Source organism: Amblyomma mixtum, chromosome 3 (genome assembly GCF_055824585.1).
Source record: "Amblyomma mixtum isolate Tamu chromosome 3, ASM5582458v1, whole genome shotgun sequence".
Taxonomy (NCBI): Eukaryota; Metazoa; Arthropoda; class Arachnida; order Ixodida; family Ixodidae; genus Amblyomma; species Amblyomma mixtum.
This window is the reverse complement of record NC_143014.1, coordinates 48,927,158-48,951,561: the sequence shown is the minus strand read 5'-3', so window position 1 is coordinate 48,951,561 and position 24,404 is coordinate 48,927,158. Positions and strand designations below refer to the sequence as shown.

The window sequence follows — 24,404 nt, the reverse complement described above, 5'->3', positions numbered from 1 at the left end:
GACAAAGGGAGTGATGTGCCACCACTTCCAGCTGGCTACGCTTTCATCTACAAACATCCTTGTGATTTTAAGCAAGTCAATGGCTGTCCCCACGGCTGACACCACTAGGTCAACTTGTCGTAAGGCAGGATTCAAGCGAGACAGCAGCACTGGCCATCGCTGTGGGGTGCGGGAATGGGAATTTTTGTTTGTAAATTATTGGCTTGCTTTTGAAAACTTTTAGGTGGCATGAATAGTCTATGTCTTTTATGTACTGAATGCATTTTTTAGGCACTTTCAGAACTATTTGTTACTCAGGCCTTTAAAATATGCACACGGTGCCAGGGAAGGGTAGTTTTTTTCACTTTTTTGGTTTGAGTCAAGTGATTGGACAAATTCTCTGTACAGAGCTGTCCACTGTCTCTGTTCATTGAGGAGTGTAAAAGATTTGTTATTAGAGTTGTGCCCACTATGATGCTTATATTAGGAAATTTTTGGTTTTCTTTTTTTTTTTTGCAGGGATGCAGCTTCACTTATGACAACGTCATGAATTAGAAGAGACCATCATCATGGGCAGTTGGAGGCTACCAGGGGACAAGCATTTTCTAGACGTGCTGAATTGTTCAGGCAAATGTTGACAGTACTTTAAATTTGTAGTTTTCCAGTGCAACGGTGCATGCCCAAAGAAAGGAAGAAAGATACTTGGAAGAAAATAGCACAGCAACAGGGACAAGAGAGAAGATGGGACAGGGGCTGACTTGCAACTAAAGGTTTTTTGAAAAGCAACGCATAAAATATACTCCCTTTACAATGAAGAGCGTGCATGAGCTGCACCAACAACACTGATAAGCTGTCAACTTCAGTCATGGTGGTCAAGATACAATAGTTCACAGTCATGAACGAGGACGGATGGGGTGCTTACACGTGTCGCGGAACCCATCCATACAACTGAAGTATTGCTCGCTCATTGTGAACCAGCTTTTTTAGTATAATGCGCCTCTGTTGGTTCACATGTGGTTTGTGGTCTGCTTCTGCTAAAGATCTTCACACTTGAAAATCTGTACAATCACTGAATCTGCCCTCATTCTTTAGATCTCTTGCGTACAGATTGCATTTATGGGCCTCTAGCATTTTGCCTTCACCGAAATGCGACCACCGCGGCCATAATAGAACCTGCGTCTTACAGGCCAGCAGCCGAGCACCATAACCACTGAACCACCACGGTGGCTCATGTGTGTGTGTGTGTGTGCCGTAAGATTAGAAAACTATGAACTTAAATAAATGATGTTAACTAGCCCAATAATTAACACTGGTGTTCATAATACCTCTGCTTCTTGTTTCTGAATGGCCAACTAGGTTGTACTGCTACTTTGTATCTTTGTTGCAAGTTTCTGCACAAAATTATTGACTCATATTTGTGAAATGCAAAGTCCAGGTGGTGCATATTTTCAAGGTGTGCTATTGTTGTGTAAATAGTTTACTGAAGTGTTTTATATTTATAACATGCAAGTTGAGAGGTGTGTGTACGCTTTCATGCTATGATAATGTGCCTAGTAACTGTTCAAAACATAAGTTCTGGTTCTTGTTCCTGAGTAGTACATATGTGCTGTTTTTTTTTTAGATTTGTTCCGTTTCTTTATAAGGTAATTAAATAAATCATATCTGTGAAAATGTAAGCCCACATGGTGTATTTTTCAAGCTATGCCAATGTGTTTGTGTAAATGTTGATTATATTATAAGTCAGCTTCCTTTTTCTAAATTATATTTGTCTATATAAAATCATTCTGATTGTCAGAATAACCACATGCGGTGGCATCTTAGGTCGTGGCAGCTTGTAGCATCTAAATGATAAGAGCACTGGTAGAGAACTGATGAATATTACATTTAAGGACTTCAATTTTAGAGTAAGCGCTCTGAAAAGTATGGAAACACAATGTGTTGTGCAGTGCAGATCTGTAAGTATTTGTATTCTATAGCACAGCACCACATTAGTGTGTAGCAAGGAGTAATGCTCAGTTGCTTATTCTTGCGACCTTAAGCTGCTGTACGTGTGACGATACCATTGCACACTGTTTAGCCTTTCACGAGATCACTTTATTGTGCAGCAGCCATTTATAGCTGAAATATTTCGGTAGTTTAGAATGCTGTCTGAAAGTTTCTGAAACATTATGATAGCATTGCAGCAGTATTGCAGCAGCATTGTCATGGGAATGTTGCATGTGTGCAAATAAAAAGTTGTATCGACATTAAGAAAATGTTGTAGCAGTGTAGCATTAATATTGTCTCCAGAAGTTGCTTTAACATTGACTGAAAGTTGATGTAACATCGGAGCAATATTGTTTCAATGTTGTCTTATGTATGTTGCATCAACGCGGCAAAAAGAGGACGCTAGCAATGTTAGAAGCTAACATTGTGGCCACACTGAGGCAACAAAGTGTGCTACTAGGGCAGTTGCAATTAATATTTCTATTATTATTACGATATTATTTTTACGATAGTAAGGCAGAACTAACTGACCCCGCCAATTTTTCTTGTGATTAGCTTCTTGTTTGTTTGTTTTAAAATATAAAAATAATTTTCTGTTGCTGCACCAGTTTGGCACCCTTGCTATCGCATGGTTCAGTTTGATGTTGCTGCCAATAGATTTTGGCTTGCAACTGATCCCTTCTAGTGTGACTATAATCTTCAAATGCTTCACTGTGGCTCGTTTCAACGAGGAAAAAAGTCAGGCCGCATATGATGATGGTTTGTGCTATGCAATGCGCAGGAAAACTGGCTGCCGCTGGTACCGTGTTGTGTGGCCTACTGCCTACTACACCGCCTATTAAATGTGGTAAAGGGCTACACAAAAGGTGACGGCAAAAACCTCAAGGTAAAAGTGGGAGGGGGAAGAAAAAAAGAGAAAACTGATTGCAAGGATGAGTATACACCTGCATTGTGGCTACTGAATATACACGGTCCTGTGCTTTGGTTCAGTCAGTTTTTGAAAGAAAGCTGTTGTGTTTACTTTCAACCTCATCATCTCAAAGCATAAAATTTTCCCACATTTGCTTCATTATTTCGAGGGCACTAAATTCCAGAAATGTAATATTTTTGTAGTATTTAATTACAGACCCTTTCAGTCTATTGTTCCAGGAGTGCAAGTTCAGTTATAAACATGAGAGAATCATGTAAAAAAAAATGTCAGAAAATACCATTCTGTTGTTATCCTATAATTCTGCGAAAAAGTTCTGAACACAATTGAGAGGTGCTGCATCACTCATCTTCCTCCAAAGTTTCAGCCAAACAGGTGACGAATATGGTCCGAAATATACATTCCCTTAAGTGTGCGAGGAGATGTCATAAGCACTTACATGAAGCAAATGATGCACAGAAATGTCTACATGACAAAAAATGTCACCTGAACAAATGACATGGGTAAAGCTTGCCAGGTGTTGCAAGCCCCTATAGTGATGAGGGCCATATTTCAAAAATGGTAGCTGAAGTCAACCACTCAGTCGTGTTCCTCTGGGCAGAGATGCCCAGAGCTCTTATAACTCAGCCTCGCTGAGATGATTTTGGCAAACATGAAAAAATGCAGTGTGCTAAGCAATACCACATTCAAGGTGTATACCTACCCAGCCAAGCAGAACAAGCCAGGAAGCTCTGGTTTCTTTACTCATTTATTGCATTTTCAGGTTGTATGACATAACACCTATAGCATCAAAACATGAAAAAATTAAATCCTTAACTGGGAAAATGAATGCACATAAATGAGTCAGTTGGTCTTTTATTGATGAAACTCACCATAACAGAGATCAAAGATGCATCAAGCCAGGGGAAATCTTCGCTTTGGAACAAAAAAAAATATGGATAACAGTTTCCCTTTCATGGTCAAACACGGTTAAATGCCACACTTTTCACAGCATGGAGGAGTCCTTGAACGCCATCCAGAAAGTCTATACATGTGCCCTTTTGTGGTAGCGAGAGGTTCATTTTCGGGTGTTTTCTCCAACTAGCTAGACAGGCTTAATTATTTAGTCAACCCTCACAAACGTGGGCCAGGCCAGAACATGTACACTCCCTGTCAAAAGTATACAGCACAAGGGGTTTGCTTGTCAGGCGTACTGTATGCCTCGTTATGCATCCTCAGCGACCGTAACCTCTCGAAAGAGGAAAGGCTTCGCGTCCTCAATCCTCCCAAGCTTTAGACTGCTAGATGTGCATTGGAGCCCCGCTAGACAGCTTAGAAGCAAACCCCTTTGGCTGTATACTTTTGACGGGGGGTGTACATTTTTGCCATTATATGTGCAGGGCTGTAAAGGTTTAACCTCTTATTCAAAACAAGACAATTGTTTAGAACGTGGCACAGTGTGCTTGGCATGTTATGAAAGAAAACTCAAGGGCATTTTAGGAGGCATAATACCAGCAGCAATAGGCACTGGTGATTTGAGAACACCAGAAAATCGGATATCTGAATGAAATGCCTCGGATAGCAAAATGATCTTCCCTGTTAGTCACTGTAGATTTACAGAGCTTATGGTGACTATGTTTGTGCGCTGTAGCAGTATGCATCTCTATATGAGAACAATGTATCAGTGGGCAGCGTGGGCCGAGGAAGAGGGACTAAACCTTTGCTATCTTGAAGCACAGTATCTGGTCTACTCAGACTGACCGACATGCCAGACAAGTGGTTTCTCCTGCTTATCAGCAACTAGTTCTGCCACTGATCTACTACACTTCATGTTTGCAAGGTAAACAGTGAACGTCGAACTCTTTCAGATGTTATGTACTTAGTGAACACACAGCTTTATGTACTTCGTGAACACGCAGCTTTTTTTTAGAATACTACAGCTAGCAGCAATCTCTTTTTTTTTTTTTTTCAAATGAATTTAGCATTCTTCACATTTCAACTCAGATGCTTTTAATGCATTCACATCAGAACCCCCATGTTGCAAAAACCTGTCTGTTTCTTCGTTGAAAGCCTCAGATGGCAGGAGTAAAAGTGGACAGGGGGAAATGCTCTCCACTTTCAGGGGAGGGGAGGCTAAATGGGAGGAAAGAGGGTGGCCCGTGTCATGGTAGAGAGAGGGAAAGTGAGACATAGAACATGAAGAGAGGGTGGGTGACAGGCAGTGGAGATGGCACAGGGCTGGAACTGCTGGTTTATGTCTGGATGTGCAGCTGTGGTACATCGTATCACATTGACAGACTGGATCATGCCACCCATCACGCAGTCTGAATCTGGCAGCAACTGCTCTGTCTGAGGAGAACATTAATGTTAACACATATACTAGCTCTGCTGGATCAATCGCATTGATCATCTAATTTTTTTATGCCGACTAGCAAGTTCAGTGTCACACTTCTAATGAATGTTTTATTTGAAACGTTGCAATTTGCCATGACCGTAACAACTCGAGCAAGAAAAGTAAAAAGTGCATATACACCAGTGTCCAGGCTTGCTATTCCACAGTCCCCAATGCAGTTAGTTGATGCAACATGTTGAAGTAACATTTCTCAAAACAATGCACTGTTTTGAGCTCGGCAGCATGTCCATACCATCACCCGTATTAGGTTTGAATGCACGTATTGAATGAATCGTATTGCTCATCTCTAATGTTTAGATACATTACGATGTTAAATGCAATTTTCTGCATATGCCTGCAAACATTGGAGATAATGCAGTCTGATACAGTCCAAAAACGAAGCAGCAGATGGTTCTCAGAGAGTCCCTGCAAACAACTGTTTTGGCCTATTGTCATATCTTAATGGTCATCTGCCTTGCACCTTAGAGCGTGCACCTGCTCGTGGTCGTAGCAGGCACAAAAAGGTTGTGAGAGCAGAAAAATACGTCAACATCATGGAGGGCCTCCTCAGAGACACATCTGCTGTTTTACTATAAAGTTGTATCTGCCAGTATCAATCCTGAATGTAAAATTCACCCATCGTATGAGCACACCCAGTAAACTAATAGAGGAATGTAAATCCAACTGCTTTCTCCCTGTCATATTATGAAATGAGACCAGCATAACTGATGCACTCATACAGTAATAGACAAATACAACCTTTATCAGTGCATTGCATTATGAAGTGATTGACCAAAACAATTGAGACACCAATACAGGAACAGAAAAATAGAAGCTGTATCTGTGCATGTGTCTTTAGTTTCATAACACAATAGGAAGAAGCTAATAGGATTTTTATGTGTTTATTATAATACAATTTTTGCAAGTGAAGACATTACAACAAAGGACAGCACAGCAAGCAACAGGAAAATGATGCATTGTCTAAAAAGCTATACTGTGCTAACAGATGCAGACAACAGAAGATCAAAATAAACATGACTTGCATTGACTCACAACTGATTTATTATGACCACTTCTGCCTTCTTTGTGTCCACATCTGTTGTGCAATACAGCCTTTTTGAGAATGCATCTGCATCAACTAGCCCAGCCCATCGCTCAACTGCATTGGAAAATGACCAGTGTAATAAGAGACAAAATGCAGGTTAGTAACACTAACTAAACCAATTAACCCTTGGCCCTCAGTCCCCAGCAGCTGTGAAGCAGTGGAGGGTGCTAAAAATCACTGGCTTCAGACAGGCCGCCATTGGAAACTGAACCTGGCAACATTTCTAGAACCTTATCCAGTTGTCTAGAACCTTATCTAGCAGCGCTGTTCGAGGCACTAGCGGGCACGGCTAAGTGAGGTTAGGACAGATGAGGCGCACACACTGCTAAAGGGTGGGCACGTCATATGCTGTTGCGGATTAGAGGACAGACGAGGACTAGGTGTGAGATTCCTCATCAATCAGGAGATAGCTGGCAAGATAGAGGATTTTTATAGCATAAAGGAGACGGTGGCAGTTATTGTAATTAGGCTAATAAGAGATACAAATTGAAGGTGGTAAAGGCCTACACACTTGCATCCAGCCATGAAAACCAAATCGTCGACAGCTTCCATAAAGAGGTGAAATCGGCAATGAGCAAAGTAAAAGCACAACACAACTGCACTGATGGGTGACTTCAATGCCAATGTAAAAGAGAAGCGTGCTGGAGACCAGGCAGTAGGCGACTACTGCACAGGTTCTAGGAATAGCAGGGGGAAGTTATTAGTAGAGTTTGCAGAGAGAAGTAATTTATGGAAAATGAATACCTTCTTCCGCAAATGAGAGAACAGGAAGTGGATATAGAAGAGCTCCAATAGCGAGACTAAAAATGAGATAGACTTCATAATATGCGCTAGGATGTGGAGGCCCTCGGAAAGGTGCGTTATAGTGACCACAGGATGGTAAGGTCTCAAATTAGCCTAGACTTGAAGAGGGAATGGAGGAAGCTAGTGAAACGGAAGAGTTAGCAACAAGAGGGAAAGTAGAGGAATTCAGGATGTCGCTTCAGAACAGATAATCAGAACCGAACAGGAACATGCAAGCTCTGTCAAGAGCAGTTCTGGGAGAAACCTGCCCAAGCATTGTAAACACTGTGGGCTGAGAGGATGCACTCCCTTTCTTCAAGAGTCTGTATTCCTGACAAGAAAAAATGATGAACTAACAAGAAAAGTTTTGGAAGCCGTGGCGATAATCCTGCATTAGCACTTTGTCCCTTGCACCGACAGATAAAAAATTCAGTTATTTTGGACAATTTTATTGTTTTTAAAGACCACTGCTTTTAACCTTTCACCTTACTTCTGGTGTGGCCCTTTACACCCCCCTGTTTTTTGCCTATTGTTTGTATAATTTTCACTTTTATGATTTTTACCCTATTTACGTGGCTACTTCTGTTCACCCACCATTGCGCAACAGCTATCCTTCCCTTCTGTTACACCCTCCCCTCTTTTCACTATATATGTGCTCGTTCTCTTGAATAAAAGCTCAGTTGTTAGTCAGCCTCGTGTGTGTGTGTGTTCCTTGCTGTGTGGCATCCATTCGTTGTCTGTTGTTTTCCAGTATGTCACACCAACTAGCTAAGGCACAAGTCCTTCTGCAGATATTTTGGCTTTAACTAAAGCCAATGGACCTTAATATTCAAGCTATGAACGATAATCTCATAGCTATCATTACGGAGTGCACCATAGAAGCAAGCGGTAGGAAGCTTCGACAGGATACCGGCAAGCTATCCCAGGAAACGAAAGATCTGATAAACGCCTAAGCATGAGGACGTGTAACTCCACAGAGAGAACTAGCAGAGCTTTTGAAGTTAATAAATAAGCGCAAGGTTGCCGTCATCAGGAAGTTTAATATGGAGAGAATCGAGCATGCTCTAAAGAACGGAGGTAGCCTAAAAGCGGTGAAGAGGAAACTAGGCATAGGCAAAATGTATGCGTTAAGAGACAAAGAGGGCAATGTCATAAGCAACATAGATAAGATCGTTAAAGTAGCCAAAGAGTTCTACACAAATCTGTAGAGTAGCCAATGTAATCACGACATAAATGAGATAGCAGTATCATGTAGCACTGGGATATCCCACCAGTAATAGAAGAGGAATCAGAGCAATGTAAAAGGGGAAAGCAGCTGGTGAGAATAAGGTTACAGCAGATCTGTTGAAGGATGGTGGAAGATTGTGCTAGAAATACAAGCCACCCTGTATGCGCAATGTTTTATGATTTCGAGTCTATTAGAAGCTTGAAAGAATACTAACATAACCTTAACCCATAAGAAAGGAGGTGTCAAGGACTTGAAAAATTACAGACTAATGAGTTTACTGTCCATTGCCTATTAGGCATTTACTAAGGTAATCTCTAACAGAGTCGGGACAACCTTAAACTTCAATCAACAAAATGATCAGGCAGGCTTTCGGAAAGGATACTCGACAATAGACCATATTCATGCTATCAATCAGTTGACAGAAAAATGCGTAGAATATTACCAACTCCTACATATAGCATTCATTGGTTGTGAGAAAGAATTTGACTCGGTGGAAACCTCAGCAGTCATGTAGGCATTTCAGAAGCAGGACGTTGAAGAGTCTTCTGTGAAAATACTGGAAGAAATCTGTAACGACTGCACCTTCCACAGTCTTCCATAAAGCTTGCAATAACATTTCAATAAGGAAGGGTGTCAGGCAGGGAGACACGATCTCACCAATCCTATTCACCGTCTGTCTACAGGAGGTACTCAGAGGCCTGGATTGGGAACAGTAGATGATAAGGGTTAAAGGAGAATACCTTAGTAACTGTGGTTCGCTGATGGCATTGCCTCGCTAAGTCACTCAGGAGATGAAATGCAAAACACGATCAATGAGTCAGACAGGCAGAGCAGAAAAGTGGGTCTGAAAATTAATATGCAGAACACCAAACTAATGTTCAACAGTATCGAAAGAGAACAGCAGTTTACAATTGGTAGCGAGGTGCTGGAAGTAGTAAAGGAATATGTTTTTAAGGCACGCATTGACCGCAGATCTGAATAATGAGAGTGAAATAACTTAACAACAAGAATTGGGTGCAGTGCATTTGGCAGGTGCTCTAAGATCATGAATGGCAGTTTACTGATATCATTTCATGAGAAAAGTATACAACAGCTGTATCTTACCGGTACTCATTTATGGGGCAGAAATGTGGAGGATAACGAAAAGGGTTTCAACTTAAATTGAGGACTGCGCAGCGACCCGGTACAAAAAAACGACTGGAACCAATGGGCTTTCCAACTTCTGATGGGAACAATAGAGTTTGGTGCAACCGCAAATAGTGGAACCAGTTACAATTTCAGTTTCGAACTGGTTCCAATTGGTAAAATGGACTATCCAAATAAACAAATTGAGTTTAAACCTGGTGGGCCCAATTGGTCTCACCAGTTGCGTCCAATTAGCCTGTCCGACTACACCAAATGTATCCACGTGAACATCTGCATATATGGCATACAAGGTAGAACTAATATATGGTTCGTATAATAAGAGCTATCAGCAGCTTAACCTTCTAAATTGGGTGCATCAGCTGTAGTACCACTACAGTAGAAATTATTAAATACCTGTACTCTGTAGGTAAGCGCTACTGGCCACAACGTGAGAGCCTCATAAATGAGGTACACAAGTTGGAGCAAAAGTGTGTTCTCTGGATGTACAGGTGCCGTCAGAAGTAAATGGAAGGCAATATTAATGAAAAAATTTAATCATTGCCACCCTCTGTTCATGTATCTTTGAATACATACATGCAGCCTAATTGTAATTTTGCGAATTGCACTGTGCACCAACAAATATGGACCATTATGTTTTAGATTTAAAGAAATCAAATTCTTTTGACAAAGTTGCCTTCCTGTTACTTTTGATGGCGAGTGTACATAGTGAGCTAATATATGCTAATAGTTTCTGAATGTGTATACTGTTTCTTGAGTGTGACATATGCGTGCCTGTCGGCCTTGATTTCCATAAAAGCGTATGAATTTCAATTCCGTAGTAAAAATGTTGATTAGGACCAGGCAGAGTGTCTCCCTGCAGTCCTCACAAATCAGTTTTCCTTTTGCACATTAATAATATGTTAAGCTGTAAAAGTATTTCTCACACTGTATTTTGTGTAACTTAAATGTGAGCAATAATTTGTGAATATTTTCTGGATGCAATAACTCCCTGATGGGTCAAATTGGTTGGTCCAGTTGAGTACAGTTTGTGAGGTGGCTAAAAACAATACTCGAACCAACAGGAAAATCTGACTAGTTCCAAATGAAATTTCCAATTTTTTTTTATTTGACTGGGAAGCTATGGAAAGGGAAATGATAGATGTAATGTTCAGAGACAGGAAAACGGCACAGTCGGTCAGGGAATAAACACGGGTTAATGACATCCTAGTTGAAATCAAGAGGAAGAAGTGGGCTTGGGCAGGGCATGTAATGCGAAGGCAAGATAACCGATGGTCCTTAACAGTAATGCAATAGATTCCAAGAGAAGGCAAGCGTAGTGGGGGGTCAGAAAGTTAGGCGGGCAGATAAGATTCAGAAGTTTCTGGGGATACGGTGGCCCCAGCTGGCACAGGACAGGATATTGGAGAGGCCTTTGCCCTGCAGTGGGCCTAGTCAGGCTGATGATGAGTCCTTTAAGTCAAAATGTACTTGGCCGGACCACGTGCACAGAGAAAATAGTGGGCTGTAAGAACGACAAAGCAGATGAGAAAGAGGGTCAAGAAAAGCAAAGGCTTTTTAAAATGCTGTGAGCAGTCTAGAAACAGGGCTTGCACCATTTCAAGGTTCAGGTGCAATGCAGAGATCGAAATGTGTCAAGTTTGGTGATGTGCAGTAAAATACTTGCATTCATCCAAGTGTGTTTCTCACAGGGAAGTTCAGCCCCTCAATTAAGCTATGCTAATGACATTGGAACAAAAAGAAGAAAATGGGGGGCAGTAACCAGAGTAACAATCAGCACAAGCATGATCAGCTTTACACTTTCCAGCTCCCATTTCAAGCTGCAAGGAAGCGAACTCCCTGCTTCTGTAAAAGCTATGTTATAAGACGTATTGCAGTGTACCACTCTTTTGTCTTGAGTTTCACAGTCTTATTGAAAAAACGTTTTCAATATGCACAGCATTAGTGAAACTATAATCAATACACCTGCACCTACTTTTTCTGGTGCATGATCCAAACTTCAGCCAGGAGTATGGAAACACAAGCAATTCTTCACTTATGCAGCTGTGAAAAGAATAACTGTCCTATCAGGCCAGTTTGCTTTCATTTAGCAACCAACAATGTCCATGTTGTGCTAGTCCTTCTTTCATTGTGTTTACATATGCCATTAGAGACCATTCTCTGTGTGCTGAAAAAAGCACGGACTAATGAAGGCAAGTAGACAACTTCCTCCTTTACCATTTCCACATGGAATAACTTGCATTCTTTGTTGAAGTCATCGATGCCGTTGCATAGGTTTAAGAAAATGTTACAGCAGCATATGTTTAAATCCTTAAATATTTAATATTGCCTTGTTCTTAGCCATTCTACAACCATGTACATTTTTTTGTCTTTTGTTGCTTGCTTTTATTTTCACTATCTGATTTTGCTTTGCACCTTGGATTCTTGTGCATATCCACTCATGCAGTTACTGGAGGCCCTGTTTGCTGTTTTAACTTGTGAGCCTGCTGTTTTATTTACTTCCTATCTGAACATATACAGTGAAGCCACAGTTTAACTTTATTTTAGCATCCCCCAGGTAGGATTGAGATACGTGCATAGCACTCACACGGAAAGAGCTCATATGATAAGAAAACAAAGACAGAGACAACAATAAATGAAACCCAAAATCCTAGCTGAGTGTGTGAGAATAGCAATTAGTTTACACTAGGAAAGGATGCCTGTTAGGGAAGTTTCCTTTGAAATACTTTTTGGATATGAACTGCAAGTATGCCTGTTCCACTTGCATAATTCTGAAAGCCTCCTGGAACAAGTACAGCACACAAAAATGCAGAATTCACCAAAATTCACATGGTCACTTCATCTCGTTTCATTTTAAGGCCAGCTGTCTTGGTCAGCTGCCCTCTTGTTTTCAATATGGAAATTGATTCCAGGTGATGATCGATCGCCATCAGCTGCCCATTAATATCTTACCTTAATTGTTTTCAATAGCTGCTTCAAATTTTATATTTATTTATTAGAACAGTAAATGACTGGAACATTATCAACAATTATATTTTGAAGAATCCGCTAGCTTTGTTTTAGTCACATTTAAATTGGAATGGTATGTCCTTCCCACCTCAACGGACGCCTTGCTATTTTGGCATCTCTCAGATTGTTGGTGTGTTCACAAATTTTGCCAATTTGCATTTTTTTCACAGTACTTTAGCGATGTACCCAAAACAGAAGCTGCTAAGCAAAAAAATTTTCATGAAAACAATCAAGTTTATGCCCAATATCAAAGGTGGTTACCTTATTAATGCCGAATTATGTTCCTCACATTAAAGCCAAAATTACCTGCTCCTAACTTTCCCAGCAAAAAGAAACTCTTCTGCAACTTTAAAGCCTATCAACTAATATTTGGTTACATGCAAACCGATTGCTATGCACACTTGATGGGCATGCCATACCTGCATAATTTAGGAAATCCTGGAACCTCCATTCTTTGTCGGCCATGTACACAGAGCAGGCATCTGCTGTGTCATGTGAGCGTGTATATCAACCAGCAGCATGCAACTTATTAGCAGTGACCTCATCATAAGCACTTATAAAAATTGCGGCATGTGAAGCGGTCCTTGTTTTTGTGCCCTTCACTAGATATAGCGACTTCACCATGAGGACAACTTATAAAACGCCGCACGTCAAATATAACCTGCACTTTTCCACTTTTGCTATTGAGCTGTTCACTCGATACACAATAGCAACCACTCAGTCTTCTAAGTTAAATTCATGATGTTTCTTATGAGCAACCTTCACTACCCAATGAAACTTTTAGAAAACAAACACGGTTGAGAGCCACAAATTAAATAGCAGAAACTCAATGATGCACACAAGCAGCGAATGAAAAGTTACTATGTGCCAGCCTACAATGTGGTTTTCCAGTAGTTATAAATCTTTAATAAGTTCCGTGCACATTTCCCTTCTATATATTTCCTACCCTCCACTTGTTCACGCTCTGCTCAGACTGTCCTCCTCCTCCATACGTAACCATGGACCAACACATTTAAGATCATTTAGTATGTAACCTTTGTCTCTACAAAAAAAAATTTAGGATCAATTTAGGTTGGACAAGTTCGAAGCTACAAAAGGATGAAATCTGGCAGGTGCCATGTATGACAGCTGCCTGTCTGTGAGAAAGATTTACAATACCTGTCTTGGCTCTTTTTTTGTGCAGGCAAGACATTGCCTAAACTTCGTAGGCTGATCCCCAAGGCTATGAGACAACCTCGCTGATTTATGCGTCGCAGAACTGTTTTGAGTCAGGCAACCGCTCGGCCATGCAGGTAGCTGATTTCTTGAAGCAAAAAAATGACTCAAAACTGTGATTTATGGCCACTGAACAACGAGGATTTTCTTTTTCTATTATTTTTATTTTGTATTAGCACTTCCGCAATGAAGTAAAGGCAGCCGAACGAGGGCCACCATATCTTTTGGCAGTAAATAAACACAGTGAAAATGCAGATGCGAGGACGAGCCTGGTGCTTGTGCGACAGCAACCATACACAGTGTACGTTGGCCAGACAGGACGTTGTGTTAACGAACGTGCCAACGTGAGAACATGAGCGGGCACAGCACGTCTCCTCCATAATTCAAGCATGCTTTAACACGTGGCAGCATCAGCTTAGACTGGCTAGGTTGGCTTCAGCTCGTGATGCGTGAAGGATGGGTACACCAAACTGGCACACCAAACAATTAATAATGTACTCATCCTCAGTGAAACATAGGGCATGCCAAACAATTCAAGTGTGGTGTCAATTCTCATCTGTGCTAATTAATATGCATTGCCATTACCTCGCTCTTGGTTACATTAATTGCTGCAATATAGGCGCTGATGAAAAAGGATACTTCCAAAAGGGCACGGCAGCTGCCGAAAACAGCATAAATTGCCTTATGACATTGAGCGAAAACTCAGTATTGACTACGGGAACAGACTTGCGCGAGTAGAATTTACCTTCACAAATCCACAAGTAGCTGCACTACCTAGTGCACCTTGAGCGTTCAAATGATCACTATCCACCCCTGCAATGAGGAACTAAACTTTCTACAGGTAAATTTTACACCGCAATGAGCTCAGTCTGGCTCACTGCGTGGTTCCCAATGCGAACCGTGAGGTTCATAGTTTCGCAATTTTCACTGGGAGAAAAATATATATGAAAACGTTTTTTTTTCATTTTCGACTTTTATATAAGGCGAAATTAATGCTTAAATTTGCTTCACCGCGGTTAATATCGACGAAGCATATCTCGGCCGCGCTGACAGCAGACGACGCGGACACCAAGGGATAACTAGACGCGCCGTGCTAGGGTACACCGCATTCATACGCGTAATTGGCCCGCAGATAACTGGCGTTAGTTGTGGCTTCCACTCGAGTGTCAGATAACTGCTATATGCAGCAAGTAACATGCAAACTCACTTTTCCGTAAATGCCTCCGTACCCGCAAGCGGAGCGAATGCGTTAGTCTACACTCTGCGCCTTAAAACAAGTGGCGCAATACGAGATGCTTCGGTGCCTTTCTCTAGCTACTTACTCAATAAACGAGCACTAAGGTAATTATTACTGGTCGCTACCTCCTCGTCAAGCGGCCGTGTCGGCCGTGACACGACAATCACTGCACAGCACACTCATTGTCAGACGACCAGACGACGTCAAACGCCACCAGGCGCCGATCAGTGATCAGCGCGCCGAATCAAACAAAAATTTCGGCTAACACCTGAACCAAAATTATTACTATAAGCATATAAAAACAATAATTTGCTATTTTAAATGAAGTAAACCTATAAAAGTACAATTTTTTTTGAAATTCACAAAAATCTGGCTACGCTGTTCGAATTTTTGTGCACAAGTCATATAACACTGTGTGTTAATTTTTTTAAAAATAAATTGATTGCGCAAACTTTCTGTTTCATTAGCATATGTTGTGCAATTAAATATTTTATTGTCACTAGTTTTGTTTAAAAAACTTTATTGTACAATATTGATTTTTAAAATCTGGCCACAATGTAAATTCACAAATGCCTGGCAACATAATAAAACATTGTTGCCAGGTAAAATGTATTACCTGCCATTTGTTTCATCAGTACAACATACGAGTTGTAAAATTATTTTGCGTCAGTAAAAATTTTAACTTTATGTTTGCAGTTTATTTTAGGGCAAGCTTCAAATTCTGAAAATTGTGCACCGTACTACCTGGGCGCGGCTGACGCACAGGATCGTGAGCTGTCCCCTTAGAGATTGGCAGCCTTCTTTACGGCGTTAATATTCGCACAAGAGAGAACGACTTCGCTTTGAAACACTGTGGCAAGGCTGAGCGAACGAGAAATATATTCTAAATTCCGCTCCTAACATCGGGCAGAAACCCGTACAGCTCCAGTGCACTGGCTGTCGTCGTTTGTTCGTTTATTAAATTTCACCCCTGTGCTGCCAGAACTTTTCTCAGCAGAAACAAAAATCACGGTAACCGCTGAGAATGCACTTAGTTCAATAAATTAATAAATTTCCTTGGAGGAAAAGAAAGATTCATTAACTACCTCACTCTCTCGTGACAACCTCAACCGTGTCGTGTTGAAAGGGATGCAGAAATTAGGGGCTGTAGTAGAAGCAACTTCAGAAGCAATTAAATGATAAAATATAAAAATACAGAAGTAGTGACCGCAGGGTGTTACATTAGAACATATTCGAACAAAATCTGACTCTCAAGTAGCGCGCTTCTTATGGTTTGTATTAGTAGAAGCGTTTCATATGCTCTTGTCTATCAGTAAGCCACATGACAAAACTAGCCGAGTACACAGTCTCGTCCAGGACGAACGAGTTAAATTGTATGCAGAGCGCATTAGGTGCAAAATTCTTCCCCGTGTCCCCGACTTTCCTTTCTTCGTTGTTAACGACAACGCTCGCAAAGCGTCGCTAATGTCAATCTGGTAGCCATGTCGCATACCGCCCGATTTGGTTGGGTGCTTCAAAAGCTCGCGAATTTTTACGCTTCTCTGAGCCGCGTTGGTGTTCTTGTGTGGAGTGCCTAGGTAGTGTATTTGTGATCCGCGTTCGCTGTGTCTGCGGACTAGTCGATGACGTTGCGGCAACCACTACCAGCGATGGCCGCGGAGCGGTCGTGTCTGCCGGTGTTCCTATTTGCTGCGTTCAACGAGAGGGGTGTGTGATGCGTGCCTGTGTGATGCTTGCGCTTTACACTTCTGGTTGGTGAAGCCCTTGTCTCAGAGCGTAGGGCGGCTCACAACCGCAGCGCATCTCGCTTCTTCCTGCTGGCAAAAGTCAAGCTCGATCGACATGGCGGAGGAGCGCAATGCGAAGATCAAGGTGGATATGGGAACTAATGAAAGGCAGTGACAGCGATACATGAGTGTGGGCCGTGTTCTGTATCTGCCTTGATATCCGGACAGTTGAGAGGGCTTGAATCAGGTGGTGGCCGCGGCGGTGAAGCCGCGCTTGACATGCATGCCTTCGTCTTTGAAGTTTCGCGGGGGACGTTAAAATCGCGCCTGACACTTACGGGTCTGTTCGATTCAGAACTGGTTCTCTGCACTAATTCTGAAAAAGTTCCGTTGGTGCCGGCTTGGTGCAGGTGCAGCGCGTCAGCAGCGTCACAAATCACTGGTGCGGAGATTTTCAATCGAGCGCGTGCACGCACAGGCCTTGTCGTCTGCTATCCGGTTCTCCTCCGTCGTGGTGTGTTGTGTTGCGGTGCGTCGCGTCTGTTTTTCGTGCCTCGTGGAGTCATGGACTACGACATCGCCGAATCCACTTTTATAGAATTTTCTTAGTCGTCAGACAGCGAAGATGAGGAAGCCGACGTGGTGCTTTCTTTCGCAGCAACACAGTTCGGACGGACCGCAACAGAATCCCCAACTACTACGAAAGCGTAGTAGCAGGTATTTCAGCTTCGAATTCAAGAGGCTGTTCAGGCTGTCGCGAGAAACGGGAAAAACTTCCTTTAGTTGGCCATTGATGTTAACAAACAAAACGTCGGCTGCGCTCGTCGTCTGCTTACGCCGTCAAACACGTGCACCACTATCCTGCACCTCCGTCTCTGAGGGTGCCGCGGTTCTTTGCACCGAAGCGGCACCACGACTGCACCAAAATCAATCGCGGACGGTGGTGCAGGGGGCGCTGTGAATCGAGCGCTTTGGTGCAGCGCACCGCGAACCGGTTCCGGCGGTGCAGAGAACCACGGCTGAATCGAATGCAGCTATTAGGGTGGCAAAGTGTGTGATGGCATCGGCGATCCCGTGTATTTCTAGGGCGAGCGTGGAGGGTGGGGAGATGTATGGACCGGTTGTGTGAGTGCTGGTTGTAGAGAGGGAAGGGCGGAGGAAGAAGGCTGCTGTGGAGCCCGCGGTTTCCGTGAGACAGGCGTCTGTGTAGGCCACCGCCGCAGCGTCCAAAGGTGGCTTGTGGTTGTAATTAAACCGAGGTCCATTTGAGATATGGCAAGGCAGTCTAGGTGGCATCGGTTTTTTGTGCGAGTTGTCTACGAGCCTCGCATACACGCAGCTGTTTTGACCAGGGATATCGGTGAGCGCAGGTGTGGCATGAAAGTGGTCACTGCACCCGGTGGCGTTTGGGGGCCGCTTTTGCCACCAAAGATAAACATTTGCACTGATGCAAGAGAGAATTTGTTTTTTTGTGTGTGTATTATTTGGACGTGTGCTCTCGGTGCTTGAAGAGAGACGGTATATGTTAGCAAAAGAACTTCTCACAAAATGTAGTAATTTTCAGCATAACTTTTGTATTCGCATGTAGCCTTTATAGGGCAATTTTCTGATGGCAGCACAGCCGCTACGGGGAAGCAGGATAAGGGAGAACTTCATTCGGGGCGAACAATAAAGCCCAGTGAAAAGGAGCGCTAGCGCTCCGCTATGGCCCGTTGGTCACCTGCCGAGCTTGGCTTTAGCCGAGATCAGTATACTATTCTTACACCGTGGCCGAGATCGAGCGAAGCCAAGCCCTCCAGGAGGAAGGGGGAGGATATGGGAGCTAATGAAAGGCAGTGACAGCAATACATGAGTGTGGGCAGTGTTCTGTATCTGCCGTGATATCCGGACAGTTGAGAGGGCTTGAATCAGGTGGTGGCCGCGGCGGTGAAGCCGCGCTTGACATGCATGCCTTCGTCTTTGAAGTTTCGCGGGTGACGTTAAAATCGCGCCTGACACTTACATTCGCCCGACTTGAAAGCAGAACACGGCTCACGAGGGCCTGAAAGGCAGTCGGGAACAGTGATGTACGCTGCGCGTGTGAGCAGTCGCGGCCGCTCATTGGAAATGAACGCGGTACAGTGAAGGCGTGAAAAAGGTTATGGATACCTGCTGCTGAAGACAGCAGAGTGGAGACTACGTCAGTAACCACTAACTACTTCACTCTTTCGGTGAACCGTGCCGAGAGGAAAAAGGGATGAAGAAAATAGCGGCCGCAGTAGGGTCAGTTTCAGGAAGAGATGATAAAAGGTTTGGTTATCGGAGAAAAATGCAGACGCAGTGACTGCAGGGCGTTAACGCCATGTCGCACACGGCATGTTTGAGCCCGTGTCGGTGGCCCGACAGCTCGCGTATTGTCTAGGTCGCGTTGGTGTTTATTTTGGTAGGCAAAGGCTTTCAACTGCTTATCTCCCTAACAGACACAACTGGTTTCGGAAATGGTACCAAAACGATAATTCAGTTGAACTTAGCAAAGCGCAATAAAAAGACGGACAAGAAGAAGAAGCACGCAGGACAAACGCTTGACATCAACTAGTTATTTACTCGGGAAAAAAACACATATATACAGATACATAGAGGGTGGAAACAAATTATTAACCAAACAATGGATCGGCTTTAGCGTGTTTAGTGTGTTTAGCGTGAACAGGTATCGAGGTAAGCAATTTCCTTGCGTGATAAGGTCAGGGAAGGAGTGCTGTTACAATTTTCAGCTTTCTTTACAATGCGATAAGCCTCTATAATTTCTCTGTCAAGCCTCTTTTTTCCTTTACCGCTCGTGCGTGTGGCATTGAACTGCGGCTCATTTGCTTTACATTTTTTCCATGACTTGCAGTGCTGCAATCTTAGAAAGCCACAAAAATGCTTTGGACGAGCACACGCCGCCAGAAATTAGACGACAAGCTGGACTCGGGAGCCAGGAACGACAGTCAGCTGATGAGGGAGTGAAGTTCCTGTTGCATTTTCTTCGTAAATGAATTTGTTCTCTACCTCTTCCCTGGCATGAGAGTAATGAGCGACTCAGTGCGCTTGGCTATTACGCTACAAGACAGCTGCGTTGCCATGCCTGACTAAAGCAGACGTGGCGCATTTCTGCAACAGAATGTATTCGTACTGCGAGGTGCGGCAAGCTGGAAGCTTCACAATTGCAGTGTGAGATTTCGCGGGATAAAACTGCTGCTTGTTGACTTAGGTAGACCTATACCGAAAACATGTTCACTCATGCAGGAGTGAAAGTTGAGTGTGCTGAAACTGGTTGAGCTGAAGCACATTTGCAGCGTTTTTATTAGATACATTATATGGTTTTGGCGGGAGGTCGCGAAAAATGCGTTTAGCTTAAAAGTTCTTTGGAGTGATACTTCACTGGATTTAATGCAACCCTGATTTTGCTGGCAGGTGTGTTGTTTGCTAAAGAAAAGGCGCCCTACAGCACTTTCTAGCGATGAACTACGTCGAAGAGAGGTCATCAGCTCGCATATGTCTTCCCGCAGCTTTTTTCGCAAGAGCTTTGTACCAGCAGAGTCACGGAAACAAAATGCTTGCATTATTAAACGAATTGACTCCCCGTACGTGCGAACAGCGCTTTCTTGAAAGCGAATCGAATATTTTGTTTTTTTTTTTCGCCACTCGTACCAATATTCGCGCAAAACAGCGAAGCACTATATAGAGGGGGTCCTATAAGTCCTGGAAGTCGAAAGACGCTACAGTGGTATCTCGAGAAAGAGACACGCAACACGAAGTCAGTATATCAACTCTGTAACCGTCAAGTGATACGCATAGGAAAACTGCCTTTTGCTTTTGATGACGACAGCGAACTAAGGAGCGGCAAATCTCGGATGGTGATGACAAGTTTCAGACATCGGCCCCGGCTCGCTAAACTGGGCGGAATCCTGTCGCGCTGCGCATTCTTGAAGGCCATTTAAGTATGAGGATTATGAGCACCGCCACACGGGCGAACCGCGTCGCGGCGCTCAACCAGCCTTCCCTCACAAACACATCAAGGCGGCATGCTGTGCGGCTTTGAACTGAGCGCTTTTTTGTCAGCAGTCGTAGAAAGACACTACAGTGCACCTCGATCGAGCTTCGTGCCAGTTGCTCGATAATTCTTTCTTTTGGCGCTTACAGGCGCGATCACCGAAACCCGCGTTCCTCGCGCAGAGGGTGCAGCTTATGGGCATCAGTGGTGGCCTTTTTTACACAGTTCATATTTCCACTCAGCACTCTCCTTTCTGCGTCAGACTGGTATTCCTGGAGAGGTTTGCCGCTCAGTAGAGGAAACCAGTATGCGGATGACAACACAGGAGGCCGTACGTTTCTGGCGTCACCGGTCTTGTGTATCAGATTCTTATCCTTTGTGGCAGCATGTGCTATCGCGATGAAAAGAAATACATACTGCGGAATGCATGGCTTTTTTCACAGTCGGCGGAGCCTAGCGTCGACGCACTAGCCCGATGGAAACACAAGAAGAGAACGACACAGGACAACGGCTTGTCCAGCCGCTGTCCTGTGTCGTTCTCTTCTTGTGTTTCCGTCTTTTTTGGCTGGTTTTCTCCCTTGACTAGCCCGATGATCCGATATGCCCTGGCGGTCGCTAAGCAAATCGGCGCTTGCAGTCGGCGCCGCTGTAGCTCAAGAATCTTGTTCCGGCTGCCGGTATCGCCCCGCGTGTGTTCCGAGTGTCTGACCTAACCAAATGATGATTAGCTTCCCTTGCCAGTATGCCCAGCGAGCAAAATACAGCAAGCTTTCATGCCGTCACGATGAATTGCGTGCACTGCTAAGAACTAAAGCATGAATGACCTCCAAACCATTAATTGATTGATTGGAAGCCCTTTATTTTGAGAGGAAGGCGAAAGGCCGCTGTGGGGGGAAATGGAGAAAGAGCGTTAGTCACACTGGAGGTCCGAGTCGGTCTATTGTCCATTTTGCTATGGCTGAACCCGATGAGAAGGACTTTAGTCGGCACCCCTACACCACCCTGATCATGCCGCTTTGGCTCCCATATGCAGCAAATAGGAGCTGTGTGTCGGTAGTCGTGAGCAGCACGGTTCGGTGTTGTGGAGGGTCTGGATGGGCATTCTGCCAGTTTCAAATGCAAGTACATTGCCAGAGTAAATGGGCACGGCCGCTAGATGGAAATGGGTAAGGGCCGCGCGGCAGTGGAGCCCGCAGTGCGAGCAAGTTACCGCGGTGTTGTTGAGCCGTCGCCATATCGCCAGAGTGTATGGGGTGTATGCGAAGTCAGCGTAAACATTATGGATGAAGACCTCTTGGGAACGTGTAAGGTGCGTCTTGCACGAAAAGAGGACCGGCAGAGTAAGTTCCTTGATGCGGGAACGACTGAAGTATAGGAGAGATGCATGGGCGTATAGTGCATGGCAGCTACTAAGCAGGTTGTGTAGCTTATGAGATCATAGGGGTTTCCCCTGAGAAGGGGGGGGGGGGGGGGGGGTAATGAAAAAAATTGGCAGTGGCTTAGCTCTGCTTGGCCAGGATATACGTAGCGAAAGCAGTTTCGTCTGCGGACGCTACCGAAACGGTAGCGACACGCTCTTTTTCTTTTCTGTTACAAATTACGCCATGGTGCGATCCCGGTTTAATATTGCGCCGTTTACTCCCTCCCGTCTCTCGCTGAGGGCTAGAGAGGACACCGCAGAGAACCCTCATGGGTGTGGCGTCCGTGACATCCCGGTGAGCAGCCGTGGTTGGAGTTCACATAAGAAACAAAAAAAAAAAATTCAAACGAGTTGGGGTCACCGTCCGTTCTTCGGCGTTTCATTCCTAACACGAATGTTTTGGGCGAAGAAAACGTGTCAGCTCGGTTTTGAGCAGCGAATTCAACACGCATAGGCAATTCTCGGCGCTTGGGTGCACGAGCACCGACGGCCTCGACGAGGTCGTCTTTGAAGGCTACCTGCGAGACCAAAAGCTTCCTGTGATGACTGACGCGTTCAAGGCGTCGAAAGTAAGTGCTGCCTGCTCGAAGCACATTCGTGACAGTGACTACGTGCAGTACTCATCCTAATCCGATCATTCAGAGCGTCACAGCTGAACAGTGACGCGGTTTATTTGATTTCATCGTCTCAAAGTCCTGAGAGAGGAGGAAGTGAGGTATAGGTTCCTACTTCTCATTTAATTCCACTCCTATAGCGACAATCCTGGTCTGGTTCTTGTGCGGAATTATAGGTCTAGAGTTATCGCGACCGAGCAGTACAAGAGGGGAGAACAAGCGATGGGGAACACTCGGGGCCTTCGGCGTATGCAGTTTATATGCCTGCCTTAATTTCTCGCGCAAGGGGACGCGCTTTAGACCTTTCCATTATGCTCTCCCTGGGTATCCCCGTTTTGCTCACCGGAGTGTGCATCGGGCGCAAGTACGCTGGACGCGATAGCACTAGTTGCCTGCACCTGTTTACGACAGTCCGTGGAGCAGCAGTTCTGAAATCTGCGTGTATCAGATGGGAAGGTTTATAGGATACAATCTTCTAAATTGTGGTCTGCAGATAGGGTCTATCCTCCTTGACTGACATCAATGATGCCAATAAGCGGCAAAAAAGAATGCGAAGCCTCTTCACTGAGACAAGCAGCAAATAAATATTGGCAAATGTAGGCAAATCGCTATAGATTGACAGCTCATCTGTCATCGTTCTGACATGGCACTCCATAAGCGAAACCCGCCAGTGCAAAGCGAAGAATAGCGTTAAGGAGCAGAAACCGAAAGTACTGACAAAAGCTCCCCATAAAGAGCCCGAGAATGCGGAACCTCTTTTATCCGACCATAGAAGAAGAGAAAGATGGAATTCGCTTCAAAGCCCGCGCACCACGCGGCACGCGTGTCTTCAAATTTCCGTTCGCCGCTGGTCAGGCTCTGAGCGTGGCGTGCCTGCTGCAGGTCGCCATTTTGTCCAGAGGCTCGCATTCTCGGCGCTTCGCAGCGAGTTTTGCAAAGGGTATCGTCGAGAGGCGGCAGAGCCGGAGAGCCGTACCGGGGCAACCCAACCTGTAGCGCGAGCCCCCAGTTGCGCCCACGTAAGCGGCGTACCTCGTCAACTTATCTCTGCTCTCGTGCGTCCAGCTGCGATGCCGCAACGCCTCCCGGACATGCTGAAGATGGAACAGCAACGATCGTCCAGGAGCCGCTGCTTCGCGCCTAACGCGTGCTTTCTGAAAGTCGACTGCCCACGTGCCTTCGGCGAGTTGTCCAAAGCTTCACCAGACTATGTTCTTCAGTTCGTGCTGGTCCTTCTTCGGAGCCCAGATTTTGAGCATAAGAACAGTCTTCTGGCTGTACGCCATCAATGCGAAATGCCTGCCCCTGGTGGCGCCCAAGAACGCTGTGGTTGGATTGCAGTCGACGCAGGGCACACTGTCGCCATCGCCAGTGGCCAGCACCTGCCAGCACCCTTCCCTCGATACCCACGTCGTCCTCGCAGCAAACGGGACCGCCTTGATATCCAGCTTTCGGCCCGAGCTGTCCCGCGACTTCAACGTCTTGCTACGACAGACACTGCGCCAGGACCAGCTCTCACCGTCGTAGAAGCGGGACAGCTAGCCCACCTGCTGCGATATGGGACGGAACTTGTTACAGATGCACCCGGAGCGCATCCACCATCCGACCTCCGTGGCATCAGAGAAGACGAGGAAGAACTTGTGCACC

At 44.6% G+C, this 24,404-nt stretch overlaps 1 protein-coding gene across 3 annotated transcripts in view; it reads left to right on the top strand.

The window, feature by feature from the left end:
* LOC149350121 (uncharacterized) overlaps positions 1-24,404 on the top strand; it is a 602,760-nt gene that overhangs the window by 521,066 nt on the left and 57,290 nt on the right. The window contains exons 1-2 of one of the 3 annotated variants that reach the window (XM_089579109.1): positions 16,492-16,856; positions 19,584-19,717. The exons of the other annotated variants lie outside the window; for them this stretch is intronic. Of the exons in view, the coding sequence (XP_089435235.1) occupies positions 16,843-16,856; positions 19,584-19,717 (148 nt within the window). The 5' untranslated portion in view covers positions 16,492-16,842. Of the gene's footprint in view, positions 1-16,491; positions 16,857-19,583; positions 19,718-24,404 lie in introns of those variants that run through there. 3 annotated transcript variants of the gene reach the window in all.